Source organism: Fusarium mangiferae (genome assembly GCF_900044065.1).
Source record: "Fusarium mangiferae strain MRC7560 genome assembly, contig: FMAN_scaffold015, whole genome shotgun sequence".
In the NCBI taxonomy this organism is placed as follows: domain Eukaryota; kingdom Fungi; phylum Ascomycota; class Sordariomycetes; order Hypocreales; family Nectriaceae; genus Fusarium; species Fusarium mangiferae.
This window is the reverse complement of record NW_024573935.1, coordinates 943,018-960,129: the sequence shown is the minus strand read 5'-3', so window position 1 is coordinate 960,129 and position 17,112 is coordinate 943,018. Positions and strand designations below refer to the sequence as shown.

Here is a 17,112-nt window from a genome sequence, read left to right as displayed (position 1 = left end):
TCTGCCGTAGCGTTGGGCCTAGGTAGTGAGGTGCCGGTGCTGAAATGATTTACTATGATTGACAAGGGTCGGTTGTGAGAAGGTTTCATGATTAGCAGTTTACGAGGTTCATGGAGTATATAGTCAAATGGCATACCCTTGGTACATCTATCATGTTCGATGCGCTTTTGTTCTTTTTGGTGGTTGTTCGCCTTGTTGCAAGTTCAACTACCAGTGAATCCTTTCATACCGAGATAGACCTAGTACTCAACCGTGACCCTATTGCTGCTCACGCCCAGCCTCCAGGAATGTATATAAGTCCAAAGCAAGTTGAACCTAGCGTTTTAAGTGGCGTGCATTGCACCCGAGGACCTCAGCAGCGTCCAAAAGGTGAAGGTTTTGTAAGCGAGACGTCGACTTTGGCCTAGTCACGGTCGCATCTCCACTGAACGAAGAGTCGGAGACTCGAAAGTACATGAAGTTAAAATCACACACGATGTACTATCTGTGGACATCGAAAGAAAGCTTATGTGGCCAGCATATTCTTATGTATCCATCGAGAGAAAAAGTGATTAAACACATAAATTAACAACCAACACGCTATAGTAACTCCTATTTGATTGAATACCTTGCGTCGACACTCAGTAGACATAGACAAACTCATCGTTCTTGGAATCAGTGAGATCCATGAAGGCATTCTGTCCCAAACCATCCTCATCATTATCCTGAGCATTCGCCACATAGTGATGCTCCATACTCAGATCCCTAATCTTGGCAGGCTTTCCATTATTGACCCTCTTCCTCTCCTGCATCTTGTTCAAGAACATAAGATTGACCAACTGCAAAAGGATGACACCAATCAAAGCACCAGTAATACCCATAGTCTTGGTGAGACCAGGCTTATAGTACGGCGCATCCTTGGAGCTGAAGAGCAAGGGCCCGATGATGTTACCAGCTGAAACACCAATGTTGTACAAGGACATGATGACCGACTTCTTGGTGGTACCGGCAATGTTGGAGATCATCCATGATACGATGAGAGGGTTACCGCCGAAGAGGAAGGCGAGCATGTAGTATGCCGCGAGGAGAGGAGCGACGTGATCGCGGTTGAGTTGGTGAAGCATGACTGCGCCTGCGAGGACGGGGAGCATGACGGCGATGAGGAAGATGGACTTGACACGGTATCGGTGTGCGAGGTATGAGGCGGGGAAGATGACGAGGAGTTGCACAGCGCCGAAGGGAATGTTGAGAAGCGATGTAACGCCCTTATCGAAACCGAAGCCACCAACGATGATAGGACCAAAGGTGTTGGTTACAGCGGCAGTGACATTGAGACACAAAGCCATGCTGATGAAGAGCCAAGTCTTTGGTTCAATGAGGGCCTCGAAGGCCTGCTTCCAGATAAAGTTGCGACTTCCAGTACCAGTCTGATTGGCACGCAGACGCTCGATGGTTTGAAGCTTCTCATGCTCGGTCAAGAAGCGCGCAGAAGGAATGTCGTTGTCAAGGACCAGGTACACAACAGGTGCTGTGATAACGGTGATGAGGCCAGCGAAAAGGAAGAGGATGCGCCACGATGCAAGCGAGCCGTTGATCTGGCCCAGACCAAAGGAAAGCGCAGCAGCAAACATATTCGCAAGACCGTTCGTTCCGTACCAACAAGCCACACGCATCGGCTGTTCAGCGCGTCTATACCACTGCGACGTAATGACTGAGAACAGAGGCAGGCACGCAGCCTCAAACAAACCCAGCAAGAAGCGCGTTGCAAGAAGGCCCTGGTAGCTAGTACAAGCGGCCATGCACGTCTGCGCAGCACCCCAGCCAAACACAAGACTAGCCATAAAAATGCGATGAGGAATCTTGACCATCAGCCACGAAGAGAAGGGTAGCCAGACAAGTTGTGCGATGGGCGCCATGGAGGAGACCATGGAGTATTCGTTTCCGCTGAGGTTGGTGTCTTCACGCATGCCCCATACTGCGCCGTAGCCGAGGACGGATTTATCGAGGATCTGGAGGAAGTAGACCCAGACGAGGATGGAGAGGACGTGTTTGTCGGTCTTTCGGCGGAGGCGTTTATTCTAGATGATGAGAGTTAGACGGTTGAGGAGTGAGTTGAGGGAGAGGGGTAACGCACGTCTTCTTCGGTGACTTCAATGTGCTGAGCACCAATCATCTGAGCGACGGCATCGCCATTCTGAGGATGAAGATCTGGCTTCGCGATCTGAGACTCCACGTCTTCGGCGTGTTGTTGAGAGGGAGCATCGTCGCCTTTGAAAGTAGACATTATGTTTTAACTCCGCTAATTGCAATGATGGAGTGATGAAGGGAGGAGGGAATGCAGATCCCAAAGTGAGAAGAAACAATCGCCTTCTTATCCTTTAGCTATTTCACGGCAAGACCGTTAGTGTCAATGACATAGAGTTTAGAGGCTTGTTCCCCCCCACGCGAGTAGAAGCGAGTCTGGGGAAGAGCGAGAATCTGGGGGATTTGTGGACAGCAGCGGGGTTCGTGACGAGCGGTGAAATTCCACATGGTCGATCGCTACTCTCCAAGGGCAAGGAATGGCGAGTCATGGTCGAAACCTTGCTTGTTCGTGTGGTTTGTATTGCCGAGGCCAAGATCAGCCTAGCGGAATGGTTGAGGTCAACGTCATTATTGGCACGTGGGGGTTGACGATGCGGAGAAGATATGGGGAATGTGGCCGGAAGTGTACCGCTGTGTGGTTGACTGTCAACCTGAGGGAATGTGAATGTGCATGGCAAGGAGAATTTCTGTGGGGGAAGATCTGGGCTGTTTGCATCTGATCTGTTTCGGCAATTGGACAGATCCCGAAATTGTTGAGAATTGGATCATTCATTGCAGCGTTGGCGATAGGTTCTGACAGACAAGTAGCAATCAATTCCTGCCCTGTCAAGCGCTGTCGCCTCAGCGGAATTAGTGCCTCTACGCTGAAAACGCCCTAAACCGTTCACAACATCGCTACAGTCAAGCTCCTGACGAACGTCCTGGCAATTGAGCTCACCTATCGGCAATTGACGTGGGGGTCTCGTTCAAAAGCCGCTCCTCATCTTCAGCTGCTAAAGCCGTCTTCCCTTGTGATATATTCTTCTCGTACGATCTAGACCGCGGTGTTATCTCAGATCTCTCTTTGCTCTTCACTGCGACCATTCGGATCTGAGCCTGAGAGCTTTGGCCCGCTTTTAGCCTGGTTGACTGTCGACCCGGCATGGTGCATGTCTCAGATTTCACATGTACAGTAAAGCCTCATGATTCCAGCTCTAGCCACGGGAGATGCGCATAATTGCGGCTTATCAGACGTATTTCTGTTGAGTTCTGGTTTGAGTGGCTTTGCTGGTGTCTGTCCCCTGCAGAAGCTGATGGTTGCGAGATGGATTAATAGCATGTGAAAGCTGTAACGGGTATGTTGCATTGGGGGCACGCATTGTCTGATTGAGAGATTTGATCGTTGATCTTGGAAGAAATCGAACCATCTGGAGCCTGCCTCTAGATACAGCTGAAGATGTTTGACGTGCGTGCGCGAGTTGTTGAGTGAGGTACACAGTCTACCCGAGGAACTGTCGCAATCCAAGACTACCATGATGCACGAAAAGTCTCTTTTTGGTCCATACACTCACACTACCCTCGTTGTTACTTTGGACTATTATCTGTTCAAAGAGAAAACCGATAGCAGCTGTATATGAGCTTAACGATGGTGCAGGGTAGGGAAATGCGAAGTCAGAATTCTCGCTGTCACTTTCTTAGGTCTGGGTAAGTACAGGTTGTTGAAGTTAACCATAGCTTGTAAAGAGAATACAGTGCCAATGAAGACAACAATATCATGATGAGGGGTAAGCTTTATGAATACCGTTCGATTGAAACATAATAATCGTTTCCCTCATAAGTAATATTTGATCCTATAGTTTCAGCATAGGTATTGTAAAATCCAGCAGATGCGTTGAGACAATCCCAGTGGCCAACCCTGAAGTAATATGGCACAATTCAAATCTACAAAATGGGAACTGAATATTTCTCTCGACTTTCTAAAGACCTGATTAGTTTTAAAGCCATGTATGCCTTTGACAGCATTGAGTGAGCTGCCCGGTGGAGCCAAGTACAGGTTAGGGATCAAAGACATCAGCAAGAACAAGGAAATCATGATTGGATAGCCAGTCACCTTCGTTCTACCCCATGTAGCTCCTCGTTCACATACCGCCTAGATCGCATGGCTTAGCAGGAATGTAGCATCTCAATCGGCTTACCCCCACGCTCCAACGCGAGCAGCTAAGCGGCTCCGACCCAAATCTCTGCTAATCTCAAAATGACGACGGACCGACGGCTTTAAACCGTACCTGCGCCCGTCTCAGTAAACCCCCACGTTCTGATCAAGGCTCACTGTCTCCCCCGTGTTTATTGCCCGACATGCTAATCTGCCCAGAATGCCATTGAAGGAGGATTACCCCAGACTCTTCCCCGCAGATGATCATCGTTTAGACACGGATGGAAAGCCGACAGCAGAGTCGGCCCGACGTGGGGGTCACACGAGATGACAAGTTACTGACTTCATGGTTCTATGGGGTTAGATGCAACACTGGTTCGGCGTCTAAATCTGAGGTGTAGCTCGTGGACTGTCATTTGATCAGGGACAATTGAAGTTTTGGGCTACCTACAGCATCACAGACTTTACAAAGTGTCTTGAATCACTTGCAATCATGACGAACATCTTGGAATCTCTGTTTTCATTGAAGGGTCGTAAGGCTGTTGTTACTGGCGGGACGAGAGGCATCGGCCAGGCTATGGCCCTATCACTTGCAGAAGCAGGCGCAGATATCATCTTGGTTCAGGTTAGTGTCCTGTGTTGCTGTGACCTGCCAAGCTAACTGAAACCATTAAGAGAGACGAAAGAAACACCGAGTCAAAGGCCTTAATCGAGAAACTTGGCCGACAGGCTTTCGTATACACCGCGGACCTCAGCAATCAAGAACAGGTAGAGAATCTCAGTAAACGCATCCTCGCCGATGGTCACGACGTCAGCATCTTAATTACCTGCGCCGGCATCCAACGACGACACCCAGCACATCAATTCCCCATGAGCGACTGGGACGAAGTCCTCCAAGTCAACCTCCGCACAGTCTGGACCTTATGCCGCGACCTAGGCGCATACATGCTGACCCGCAAACCCGACGCAAGCGGCCATCGCGGAAGCATCATCAACGTCGCGTCACTCGTCAGTTTCCAAGGCGGCCTCACAGTGCCTGCGTACGCAGCAGCAAAGGGCGGGATCGCGCAGCTTACGAAGGCGTTGAGTAACGAGTGGGCAAGTCAGGGTGTAAATGTGAATGCTGTTGCGCCGGGATATGTTGCTACGGATATGAATGAGGCGCTGATTAATGATGAGAAGAGGGCTGAGAGTATTCTGTCGAGGATTCCGGCGGGGAGATGGGGATGTCCTGAGGACTTTAAGGGCGTTACGGTGTTTTTGGCTGGAAGGGGAAGTTTGTATGTTTCTGGGGAGCTGGTTACTGTTGATGGTGGATGGATGGGACGATAGCTTCTAGGAGCAGAAATTTCCAATATACTCTATGCTCTCCAAGGAATCAATCAATCACTATATAACTACCAACATGTCCATACGTCTCTTTCCCATTCATCTTTGTGTAGAGACACCAAGGCCCTAGAGAAAGATCCCTGGTTCATCAGCATGATTTCATGCTTGAAGAGTCGGGGGGACTTTCTACCACTGACTCGGGGTCAGGCAAGGTTTCTAGGCGTAACGGAGCTAATGCCAGCGTGACCACCTAGCAATGGTGGAAAAACACGGCTTCCTCCGACGCACAGCAAGCAAATGAACCCTGCATCGTGCGGCTCGTTACCCCAGATTTACGTAGTGCTCTAGTTCGTGGGGGTCACAGAACCTGTTTTACGCGTGGGGGTTCCCGGGTCAAATCTGACGATGTCGTGTTAGCCGAGAGAGTTGTCGGCGGGGAAGCCGAGTCATGACGTTAAAAGGTCGGGGAAATTCGTGTCTGGCCAAGTCTCACTCGTAAAAACAAGCATAGCAACACATAGCAACAATGGCCAAGATCACTTCTGTCAAGTACTACCGTGTTAAGCCGCGTTGGCTAATGGTCAAGGTCGTTGATGAGAATGGACAGTATGGATGGGGTGAGGCTACGCTGGAGGGGCATGATCTTGCTGTTGAGGGGTGTTTGGATGAGATGATCCCACGCATCATCGGACAAGAAGCAAAGTAAGCATTGCCATCCTGGAGCGGCAAAATGAACTGTGTCTAACTGACGTGGTAGCGATATCGAAAATATCTGGCAAACCTTCTGGCGTCATGGGTTCTACCGTGGCGGACCAGTCTTTATGTCTGCCATCTCAGGCATTGACATCGCGTTGTGGGATTTGAAAGGTGACTGCAGATACCTACTGTGCTATTGGCAGCCTGAAACTTACAAGAACAGGTCGCAACTTGAAGGTGCCTATCTACGAGCTTCTCGGCGGCAAAGTGCGGAACAAGGTCCAAGTTTACTGCTGGATCGGCGGTGACAGACCATCAGATATTGAGGCAGCCGCGTAAGAAGCAATAACAGCCCCAGTCCCGATTCTAAGCTAACAAGACGTAGAAAGAAGCGCCTTGACCAGGGCCTCACATGCGTCAAAATGAACGCTACCGAAGACCTGGGATGGATTGACTCCCCATCCGCCCTCGACAGCACTGTCGAGCGTCTCAAACAGGTCAAGGCGTTAGGTCTCGACGCAGGCCTCGACTTCCACGGGAGATGTCATAAGGCAATGGCGAAACAGCTCGCTCGAGCTCTTGAGCCTCACAGGCCTCTATTCATCGAGGAGCCTATTCTGGTTGAACATCCTGAAGCTATCAAGAAGCTATCTGACCAGACTGTTATCCCAATTGCGTTCGGTGAGCGTTTATATACACGATGGGATATTAAGCGATTTTTAGAAGACTCAAGCGTGGACATTCTACAGCCCGATATCGCGCATGCAGGCGGTATTTCAGAGACGAAGCGTATAGCCACTATGGCGGAAGCTTATGATGTCGCGATTGCGCCTCATTGTCCACTTGGACCTGTTGCATTCGCTGCTTCAGTTCAAGTAGCGCTGTCATCACCAAACTTTGCCATTTTGGAGATGAGCTTGGGGATGCACTATAACACTGAAGCTGGAGACATTGATCTGTTAACTTATCTCAAGAATCCGGGTGTTTTCGATCTAGAAGGTGGCCATGTCAAGGCCCCGACGGGTTATGGCTTGGGAATCGAGATTGATGAGGAGATGGTGGTTAGGATTGCGAAAGAGACAGAGCCGTGGCAGTGTAAGACGTTCCATGGTCCGGATGGCAGTATTAGAGAGTGGTGAAGCAATAATACATAGAGCAGTTTGAAACATCACTACAATCTGAACGCCTTGTCCCAGCCTGTGATGAATTCTTTCGGTCCCAACGTGTCATCGCTATCTAAGACCTCGTGTCTTTCTCGCTCTACGTTGACATCCCACGAAGGCCAAATCTGGGGTAAACAACCTCCGGGACATACTCGGCAATTCAGGTCGGGATGCTGAACCCCCACGCTCTTGGCGATGGAGGCCCCGGAAATCCTGCGTGAGGGGTCAAACTTAAAACGGAAAAGCATTCGCGAACTTGATGACATTTTCCTTGTATTTACATCTCTGAACCTGCTTTCGTGTATTACCCCGCGTTGAGGACGTACTATGAAGATGAGTGACAAACCATTGGAAGTATTGGTCTATGGCCTTGGAGCGTAGGTTCACTTTGACCATCATCAGACCATGACTGACATTTCCGAGAATTGGCTCGTTTTATGCCTTCATTTTGAGCCGTAGCGAACATGTCCGCTTAACCGTCGTCGCTCGATCGAACTTCGAAGCCGTTTCTGCGAATGGCATCTCGATTGATAGCCAGAACCATGGGAAACACCACGTGAAACCTCACAAGGGTACGTGTCGACTAATATACCCATCAACTCCATCTAACCCTGTGCGTAGTCTTTCGAACAGTTGCTGAAGCAGGCCAAAAGTTCGACTTCATCATCTGCACCAACAAAGCAGTTGACCAACTCAGCACTGCTGCTGACATTGCCCCCGGTGTTGGTGACAACACTTCGATTGTCATCATCCAGAACGGCGTAGGCAACGAGGATGCGTTCCGTGAAAAGTTCCCGAGCGCAACCATCATTTCATGCGTGGTATGTGCCTTTCTTTGACCTGTCATCCTGTTACTAATGGCTGCAGACGTGGGTTGGTGCAAGGCAGCCAGAGCCTGGTTTCATACATCATACGACGTCCGAGGATATGCAAGTTGGGTTGTACCCGAACAAAGCGGGCGACGCATCACGGGATGCCCAGCACCTTGCTCAGTTCGAATCGCTCCTGTCGATTGGCAAGACCATCTTCCAAATCGTGCCAAACATCCAAGTGCAACGATGGGAGAAGGTAGTTTGGAACGCAGCGTGGAACTCACTCACTGCTCTTACACTGATGGACACGCATGCATGGCTCAGCTCTTCAGACCTGTCGACTCCCATGACGAGAAAGCTTATGAAGGAGGTTATCGATGTTGCTAACGCGCTTGGTGTTCCTTTGGAGTATGAACTGATTGATAGGCTTCTGGATAAGATCTTGGCCATGCCGCCTATTGGAAGCAGTATGAGGACGGATTACGAGAATGGCAAGCCAATGGAGGTTGAAGTCATCCTGGGGTATCCTGTCAGGAAGGGAAGAGAGCTTGGTATTGATGTTGCGACTATTGAGACGTTGTATACCATCTTGTTGGCGATCAACAAGCGGCTCATAGGTGCTCAGAACAAATGAGGGTAGTCTTTCAGTAGAGCATAAGGACAGCCCATAGAATGACGAGTGATTCTCCCAATCTTGAAACTTTGTAGAGATAGTCCCCGTATAACACTGATGTAGCTTCCCCTCACATGCCTTTGCACCGCCATATCACGACATCCTCAGCTCATCGGCAAACCACGGCAATGCTTAAATCCGCATTACAACCCCATTTCCCCTCAGATCGTGGGATGTTCTTTTAGTGCCGATTGATGACTCGAGGGAATTCCCCTTTGGGCCATGCTCGCACCGTATCCATGTCGTCGGGCTCCATCTGGGAACCCCCACGCTCTTCTCCTCTCGGGCTTGACCCCGAACCGACAAGTTCGCGGGGTCGCGTGGTCCTTTTTGGTGGCGGAATGGCTGATGACCTCCATTTAATGGAATTATCCGCCGAGTCAGGCTTTTGTTGACTTTCTTCTCTATTTTCCGTGCTTTCGTTACCGTCCCGTTTGTCGTCAAAATGTCAGACTGCAGTGCTCGTCGATCCTCAAAAATGCCCCATCCTAATGATCTCCATCGCTCCACTCAATCAGCCTCAGCACCGCCTGGAGATGCAGCGCAATTACCGCAGGGCCAATGTCGCTATATCCTCACAATACCGGAGCTCAAAGGCCATCGCTGCGGATGCATGGGCTTTCACCACAACACATCCCTCCCTGGCGCGACATGTTACTGTGGCCATTTCTCTTGCTTCCATTCATCAACATCTCTAAAAACAAGCGAGGACATTACAGCGCTCAAGAGACGAGTACGAGAGCTCGAAGCGCAATTGCAGCAAAAAGGGACCTACCAACTGGAGAATCTCGTCGGTCGCATTAGTGATTTGGAAGAGACGGTGGAGGGAAACCAAGAAGAGGCAGCAAACCAGCTAAAGGCTTCGTATCAGAACAGTTCGGCTGCTTGGCAGGTGATAGAAGCACTGCAGGAGCGGATCAAAAGTTTGGAGAATTATTGTCAATTATATTGTGAGCAAATGATTGCGACAAGGAAAGAAGTCAAGGAATTGTATAATCGACAATTGGAGATGATGGATGGCGAGGAAAGTTTGGAAGAGAGGATAAAGACCTTGGAAGATCCGGGGAACTTACTACCGTTGTTCCAGACGGGGCAAATTGGCTCTGTTAGTATGGATACCAGGTAGGTATAGACTGTGTAGCATCGATACAGATAGGAGAGGTTGATAAGCGGTCAATCCATCGGTTACAATAATATTAATCCAAAGAACATAAATATCTAACTTGAATTCGATTCATTCTCACTCATACTCCACGTTAGTGGGCTCCCTTGTCTTACCGCTACGATCCAAAAAAACACTTCTTACTGCAGATGACAGATGTAAAAAAGAATCACGTACTAAATTCAGGTTATGGGTTTTCTAGATGATTCCTTTGGTTGGGTTTACTGAAGGCTCCTTACTTCAGCCTTCTGCTGCTAATTGTGCTTGACTTCTGAGGGATCTTTTGACGGAGTGATATGTGGTGAGGTTGTCTTATGTTATGTCGCGAGTATGATAAGTATCAAGATATGATTCGAGGCAAATTTATCTCCGCTACACAGTAGCCTGTTTCCAGTCACTTCTGGGACAACTAAAATAATTCTCTCATTTGCCTCTCTTCGGTAGCTATAGAGAAGTACAACTATTGTGCTACTCCCAACTCCTGATAGCACCGAGTCCCATGATGTGATCCAAGCTACTTGAGACCTACTAGCCCCAAAAGTGCTACTTCAAGAAATCATCTTCTCAATCAGCATCTTCAATCACTTGTCAGGGCAGCGACTATCTGAGCATGTCCTGATCCTAACTGTGACCAATATCTTTTTCCCGTTTTCACCTGTCTGCCAAACACTTGCAAAAGTGCAGCTGTCCAATGGTGCCGCGAATTCTGCCGATGCGGAGTCGACGGGCTTATCCGCGCAGTTATGCCTAGGGCATTAGCTGGTAAGTGTTGAAGAAGGGTATATATCCCGGAAGGACTGACATCTTCTTTGAAGGTCCGAATAGATAGAGCTTGTTTTATGTTGTAGCGGCTAGTGATTCTGTGGGTTGTTGCTGATGAGCACCCCGCAGTGATAAACGGGGCAGAAGCGCGGCTTATATATTCGTCAGCTAGCCACGCCATGTCGGTGGTCAGTAAACACGCGCTCCAGTCGGATAGAAATGCAACTCATGCTGGTTCTGGTAATGCGTGTTCATGTGAGAAAACATACAGGGATTAAATCCACCTCACATATCCACAAGGTCGTACTGGGTTATCATTGAGGAATGCCGTGGCCGAAGTTGGCAAGACGGAGGCCCTCCAAGTCAGAGATAGGGTGGTCAGGGATTGAGGGAGTGGATGTTAGTGTGCCAGACAAGAGGGAAATGCATGAGGTTTGATAAGACTACGCCTCGACAAGTGTAAGTTGCATTTCCCACTTCTGTTCTAATCCAGCATTTCCACAGCCTTGTTTCGACTACTCTACCCTATTGGTTCCCTCAAGCGACTCGCGTTACACGAAACTCGGGTCAGGTGGCTAAGACATCAACCCATAATTGGCTGCCCAATATCAGGCTCTTAATGAGGCTCTGCTACCCAAGGCCCAATTTTTCCAGGGGTTTCCCCCCTCCCCGCATCCTGATGGCGATGCAACTTTCTTCCCCTCTCGCACCATTTATTTCGACAATCTCTGCGCCAGTCAAATAATAGCTGGTATCTGATACACTCTGATATCCCAGACCTCACACCAACCAGCACGCGGAATCTCATAATTCAACTAGCCAAGATCGGTCGGCCGATTACGCATATAATGAACTACTGCAAAAGTTCCCTCAAACCCTTTTCCGCACATGAGGTCTGGAAATCAGGTGAGGGTGACGACTCAAGCTCTCTCGTTTTCTCACACACAAGCATTGTTGCGGTGCAAAACGACGAAATATACCAAGGGACCAGTAAATCCAAGCCAAAAGATATTGATGAAGCTAGCATCATCAAAGAGCTCTCTCCAGTCCCCCGAGAGGATGTCTTCCCGCCGTGTCCTTCTAATCTCACTCGTGCGCCCGAAATCTATATCAAAATCCCAGATATTGCACTCTACGCCCCAGACGCCAAAGATATCATCCCTCAACGCCTATTGCACGAGGCAAAAATCTACGAAATCCTGCGAGAGCACCCCCACCCTAACTTAGGTCAAAGCCTAGGATGCGTCGTTGCGGAAGATGGCCGCCTGGAAGGGCTTGCTCTCTTCAAATACAAAAGAACTCTTTTTGAGCGCGCGCATGATCCCTCATCCTTTGACCTCGGTCAACGCGAGCAGTGTATCGCTGCTGTGAAGTCAGCGTTGGAGCATCTCCACAGCTTGGGACTTGCACACAATGACCTAAGTCCCCTTAACATCATGTTCACAGATAAGGACGAACCTGTGTTGTTGGACTTTGATACTTGTCATCCTATTGGGACTGAGTTGAAGAAAGGTGGGCAAATAGGCGAGTGGCAGGGAATACCACACGCTGTGTATAAGAAATCGTCCACTGAGTGCGACATGAAAGCATTGGAGTATCTGGATATGTGGTTGAAGAGCAAGTATGAAGAAATGAAGGAAAGTGTAACTTTTGGATTACTATAAGTCCTATACTCCCTCCATATGCAGGAAGCATGAGGCTTTGTCTTAATCGATTATAATTTTTTCCAGAAGTAAAGTGACAATTGCTTCCAAAAACTTTTTTTCAGAACTGGCACAGGAACAACCGCAAAGGGGGTGCATGAGTATCAGAGCATCATTCCAGAGGAGGTCAAGGTTGCGATCAGACCATTCGACTAAAGCTCAAGCCAGGTTGAATCAAACTCCGTTTGACGACGTAGAGCCACGGTATTGCAAGAGCCAACCCCTACGTGATACCATGTATTATACAAGACGGACGGCAATTCTGTTGGGTAGCTGATATACTGCCCGGACCGACTTTGATAAGAGTGTTATTTTGAGTTGACAGACCTCACAGCTGATGGGCCACATCACGCGCCTCGCACTTACAAGACGGACGAAATGCTACCCAGCCCAGGGCTCCGCCATTGATAATTTGAATTCACTGTCGCGGAGAAGTAGCAGCCTTGTCACTTCTGCCCACCACTAGATGGCGGTTTTAGTCCTAAAGGGTAGCCATTGATTGGACATTGTGGTATAATGCTTAGTTGTGAGCTAGGTATGTTATTTTTTAGTTGAGACTTGTGGCTGAGAGCTTAAACAGAGAACTTAGTGACTTGAACAATCTTAAATATCTGATCAACGACTTTCTCTTTCAGCCAACACCTCTACACGATCTTTTCATCCATATCCTTTGAGATATTCTCACGAGACCTCTGGCGTCGCCAGCTGAACAGAACATGCGGCTTGGTCTTGATAGTCTCCCTCATCTTCTCCTCACTATTGTCCATCCAAGCATTACCTGACGCAGCACTAACAGGATACAGCGGCGTTCCATTAAGCAAGAAGTGGTCAGCCCCCCGACGATCGAACGAAGCAGTGATGTCAAGGTCGGTGGCAATTTGATCGCAGAAAGTCTCAAGCGGCAGGTCGTTGACATCACGACCAAATGGGTTCTCAATCTCTTGTCCAATGAACAGTAGACCAAAGATGATGTATGCTGCAGTGATGGTAGCTGGGATAGCTATCCAACCAAGAGGACCAGTCAACTGGAACGGCAACAGCATAACATACACAAATGTGATTTGACTGATGGCGATAGTGTATGCGATTGGCAGAGGAGTATTGAGCACTCGATCACAGCCGACTGCTACGTCGTTAAGCATAGTGATGTGATTATACGCGACAGTTTGGTGGATGGCGACGGATAGTTGCTTGTTTGCGACGAGACAGTCGACAGAAATGGCCAGATGGTTGAGTATTTCAAGCGGAAGATTTCCTTGGTGCTCTTCAGCTCTCTTGAGGTGCTTGCGGGGATCACTCTGCGCGAATGAGAGACCTAGATATTCACCAGCCACCTGTTTGAAGTTGGTAACTCTTCGCTTTGGAACGGCTGTTGTACGTCCAGAGAATGTGTCGAGGTGGGCTATGTAGGGTTGCATATCAGGTTGACTCGCACAATGCTCAAAGCGAAGCGTATGTTTCAGTGCAACAGCAAACCCAGCGATAAGCTTTAAGGCCCCCAGCTTCTTGACAAGCAGCTCTCTGGTATCTTGACCATCAGCGCCAGTGTCCGCTGCATGGATCCAGATGATTCGTCCGAGGGTTTGCGAAGCAGTAGCCAACATTCCCCAGTATCGACGACCCTCGGCGTAGCGCTCGTAAGCAGTTGAGGATCGAAATGATAGACTGAGACCGACGACGAAACCGAGGATGGTGAGAAGAACAGAGTTGACGCTGAGATCGTGAACTTTCTTGGAAATGACGGTAATAGCAGTGGACCAGCATGCGACGAGGAAAAGAGGGATGATGAGTGATGGCATGATTGAGCCGTGAAGTTGAAGGATGAGTGGCCATTTGGAATGACCGCGGAGATCGCGGGGACCGCTGAAGTAATTGCTATCACTCATCCCGTCATGTACTGCAGGCGAGGGCGAGGGCAGGCACTCCTGGTTCGGAGGAGTGACGAGGCCAGAGAAGTTCTGTCTGGTCTGGGCCTCTGGGAGTGGCTTCATCTCAACTGGAGTATCTCTACCAGCGTCCGACATGGCGAAAGGAAAGGTCGCAAATACAGCGAGATAATGATACTATGGATGAGAAGAATGGAACATTCAGAAGTGAAGACCTGGCCAGGTCTTATACAAAAGTCGGGTTTCACCATAAACATTGAAGCTTCCCAAAAGGGTTTCATATTTCGAGCTGAACATTTAGTGCTGATGGGACTTCTGATGGTCCGGCATTAGTGCTGAGAATATTGGCAATTGCCAACAAGCTTTGGCATAAGCATTCGCCAAGGCGGTCTGGCCCGCATATAAGCTTGAGAATTGATGCTTAATTTGGTAGTGGTCTGTTTGGAATTAGAGCAGTATCCTGTGACTTGTCGTGTGTTGCTGACTTGGTGTCTTCAGCTTCTAATTTTAGCAAGACTGCCTGAGACCTTTGCTACGAGAGGTTATGCTTTCCTTAATGTTTTATTATTTCTCACTTTAACATAACAACCTTAGCTAACATATTAATGGGACTTCCGCCTGCTTACACAGTTTAAATAATGTTTGTTGATTCGTTATCTGATCGTTAGTATCTGCAGAGTAGCGCGACTTGGATAGTTGGCCTTATCCCGCACGGTCGAATCGATGGTAACTCCCCATCCGCAACATCTGCTACTCAATAGCATGAGCTCGTTAAACTAAACTGTTATCTCTCGATCCGTTGATGCTCTGTTGTCCATTTTGTAGCCCTGCTGCTCCTCTCACTACTGTCAGGTCTACCTTCGGCCGTTTCTGCCCCTCGACACGATCAAGGTGCTTCACCAATACGTTGTACCTTGAACTGGAGTGGCCTCTTGGACTTCAAAGTCAAACTCGGGTTTCTGAATTCCAATTCCTTATCCTCAACACTCTCGATCTTAAAGTCTTTGATCAACCCAACCAACAAGACCTTTATATTGAGCAATGCCAACGCTTTTCCGGGACACATGCGAGGCCCGTTTGAGAATGTCTCCATAGCATATGGGCTCAAGGAATCGTCAGATAGGTGATCCCATCGATCAGGATTGAAAGTCTCTACATCGGGACCCCAGATCTCGGGGTTCAGCTGCGTCATTGCTGGAACGAGCTGAACCGTGGTCCCTTTTGGGATCCTGGCGCCTGCTATTTCGATATCCTCAAGTGCTTCCCATGGGATTATTAGGGTAGGCGAGCACACACGTAGAGCTTCTCGAATGACGTTGTCGAGATATGGAAGTTCGTCTATCGACTTGGCGGTCATATCGTTGTCACTGAGATTAATTATCTCAGCCCTTAATCTTTGCTGTGACTTCTGGTCTTTGGAAAGGGCATAGGTGGTCCAAAGAAGGGCACTGGCCGTAGTTTCGTGCCCCGCCGCGATGACCTGCATAGTCTGCGGTAACAATCAGTGATATACCAATGGAGGTCAGGGCAGTTACGCACGATATCGATCAGCTCATCTTTAGACAACTTCTGGTTCTCAACAGAACTGGCCTCGATCATTCTTGTTAACAAATCATGTGATAATCCACTGTTTGTACCCAACTCCTTTGCCCTTTCGACCTCGGATGTTCGCTGCTCGATTAGTTCTGTCATCATACCCTTGAGAGCAGATTTAGCCTTGATAAACTTCAGGTTTGCGGATGCAGGTAGCCAGCGGAGCGGGATGAAGGGATTGATGAAACTTATGATCTGGCCGGCAAGTGGCTGAGCTAAGATACCGTTGTAGCACTGCTCAAATGACAAAGGCGAGGTCCTTGAGCGAAAGTCTCGAAGTTCTTTACCGACAAGCGAAACACCAATGATGTCAAGCGTCACCCTTGTAAAAAGATCTTCGACTATTACGATATTGTCAGATGATGCAGAGAGACGAATTGACTAAGTGTATACGTACTTTCCAGCACGCCGTCGCTGCTTTGTTGGATCGCAGCATCAATTTCACTGTTCAACTTGTGAGAGTATTTCACAAACGTTGGGAATAGCTTCCGAATGCTTGGGCGAGATAGAGGTCCTATCATAGTAAGTCTTCATGATCATAGCTTGCACAAAAAAGAGGTCTTGCCTGCAGTAATGCGCCTCAACCGCTTATGCTGGTCCCCGACGCTGAACAGCAGACCAACGCCCAGGAACTCCCCAACAAGCGTATGAAAGAATGCCGGTTTCGCGAAACAGCAGGCATTAGTTTGGAGGACCTCACGACACGCCTCTATGTTGTTAACGAGGAGAACCTCCGAGTTGAGCCAGGATAGACATCGTATGAACGGGGCGTTCGGCCAACGCCGCATCCACTGGAGATAGAGCTCATTGGGTCCCGAACCACGGAGTATTCGCAAGGCATGGCCGACTAAGAATTGATGGTTCTTTGCAAGTCAGTATACTGAGGGTCCTAGATGATTGTAGCCTGTGTTGGGCGGGTAGAACTCACCTTTGGCCCTGGAAGATGTCGTAACTGTGAGAAGTATGGTCGGAGTAAGGTCTTGAGGATGAAGTTGAGGCAAACGGCAAAGATAGCCAGAGTTGCCAGTCGTACCAACGAAACGCTCAACGGCCACATGGTTGCACGGCGATGTTCCTAACATCAAAGAAATACAACTTGAGGTTTTGCTTGTTTGTTTTGTGATTACGAGTTTGCACT

At 48.8% G+C, this 17,112-nt stretch overlaps 8 protein-coding genes across 8 annotated transcripts; 5 read left to right on the top strand and 3 right to left on the bottom strand.

The window, feature by feature from the left end:
* Positions 1-620: 620 nt before the first annotated feature.
* On the bottom strand, positions 621-2,263 carry FMAN_12922 (uncharacterized protein; the record flags this gene model as incomplete). Its single annotated transcript, XM_041823420.1, has 2 exons — positions 621-2,057; positions 2,114-2,263. 2 exons carry the CDS (start codon positions 2,261-2,263, stop codon positions 621-623), a joined length of 1,587 nt encoding a protein of 528 aa, XP_041689002.1.
* A 2,509-nt stretch (positions 2,264-4,772) lies between these two features.
* FMAN_12921 (uncharacterized protein) lies at positions 4,773-5,527 on the top strand (the record flags this gene model as incomplete). Its single annotated transcript, XM_041823419.1, has 2 exons — positions 4,773-4,820; positions 4,871-5,527. 2 exons carry the CDS (start codon positions 4,773-4,775, stop codon positions 5,525-5,527), a joined length of 705 nt encoding a protein of 234 aa, XP_041689001.1.
* A 523-nt stretch (positions 5,528-6,050) lies between these two features.
* Positions 6,051-7,359, top strand: FMAN_12920 (putative starvation sensing protein rspA; the record flags this gene model as incomplete). The annotated part of the gene is made up of 4 exons (XM_041823418.1): positions 6,051-6,226; positions 6,282-6,391; positions 6,444-6,555; positions 6,606-7,359. The coding sequence occupies 4 exons, from the start codon at positions 6,051-6,053 to the stop codon at positions 7,357-7,359; spliced, it is 1,152 nt and encodes a 383-aa protein (XP_041689000.1).
* A 357-nt stretch (positions 7,360-7,716) lies between these two features.
* FMAN_12919 (putative ketopantoate reductase family protein) lies at positions 7,717-8,829 on the top strand (the record flags this gene model as incomplete). Its single annotated transcript, XM_041823417.1, has 4 exons — positions 7,717-7,760; positions 7,807-7,955; positions 8,005-8,204; positions 8,251-8,829. 4 exons carry the CDS (start codon positions 7,717-7,719, stop codon positions 8,827-8,829), a joined length of 972 nt encoding a protein of 323 aa, XP_041688999.1.
* Positions 8,830-9,313: 484 nt separating this feature from the next.
* Positions 9,314-9,994, top strand: FMAN_12918 (uncharacterized protein; the record flags this gene model as incomplete). The annotated part of the gene is made up of 1 exon (XM_041823416.1): positions 9,314-9,994. The coding sequence occupies one exon, from the start codon at positions 9,314-9,316 to the stop codon at positions 9,992-9,994; it is 681 nt and encodes a 226-aa protein (XP_041688998.1).
* A 1,646-nt stretch (positions 9,995-11,640) lies between these two features.
* On the top strand, positions 11,641-12,456 carry FMAN_12917 (uncharacterized protein; the record flags this gene model as incomplete). The annotated part of the gene is made up of 1 exon (XM_041823415.1): positions 11,641-12,456. One exon carries the CDS (start codon positions 11,641-11,643, stop codon positions 12,454-12,456), a length of 816 nt encoding a protein of 271 aa, XP_041688997.1.
* Positions 12,457-13,139: 683 nt separating this feature from the next.
* FMAN_12916 (uncharacterized protein) lies at positions 13,140-14,519 on the bottom strand (the record flags this gene model as incomplete). The annotated part of the gene is made up of 1 exon (XM_041823414.1): positions 13,140-14,519. The coding sequence occupies one exon, from the start codon at positions 14,517-14,519 to the stop codon at positions 13,140-13,142; it is 1,380 nt and encodes a 459-aa protein (XP_041688996.1).
* Positions 14,520-15,267: 748 nt separating this feature from the next.
* On the bottom strand, positions 15,268-17,031 carry FMAN_12915 (uncharacterized protein; the record flags this gene model as incomplete). Its single annotated transcript, XM_041823413.1, has 5 exons — positions 15,268-15,870; positions 15,921-16,315; positions 16,372-16,488; positions 16,594-16,837; positions 16,903-17,031. The coding sequence occupies 5 exons, from the start codon at positions 17,029-17,031 to the stop codon at positions 15,268-15,270; spliced, it is 1,488 nt and encodes a 495-aa protein (XP_041688995.1).
* Between the last annotated feature and the right edge of the window lie 81 nt (positions 17,032-17,112).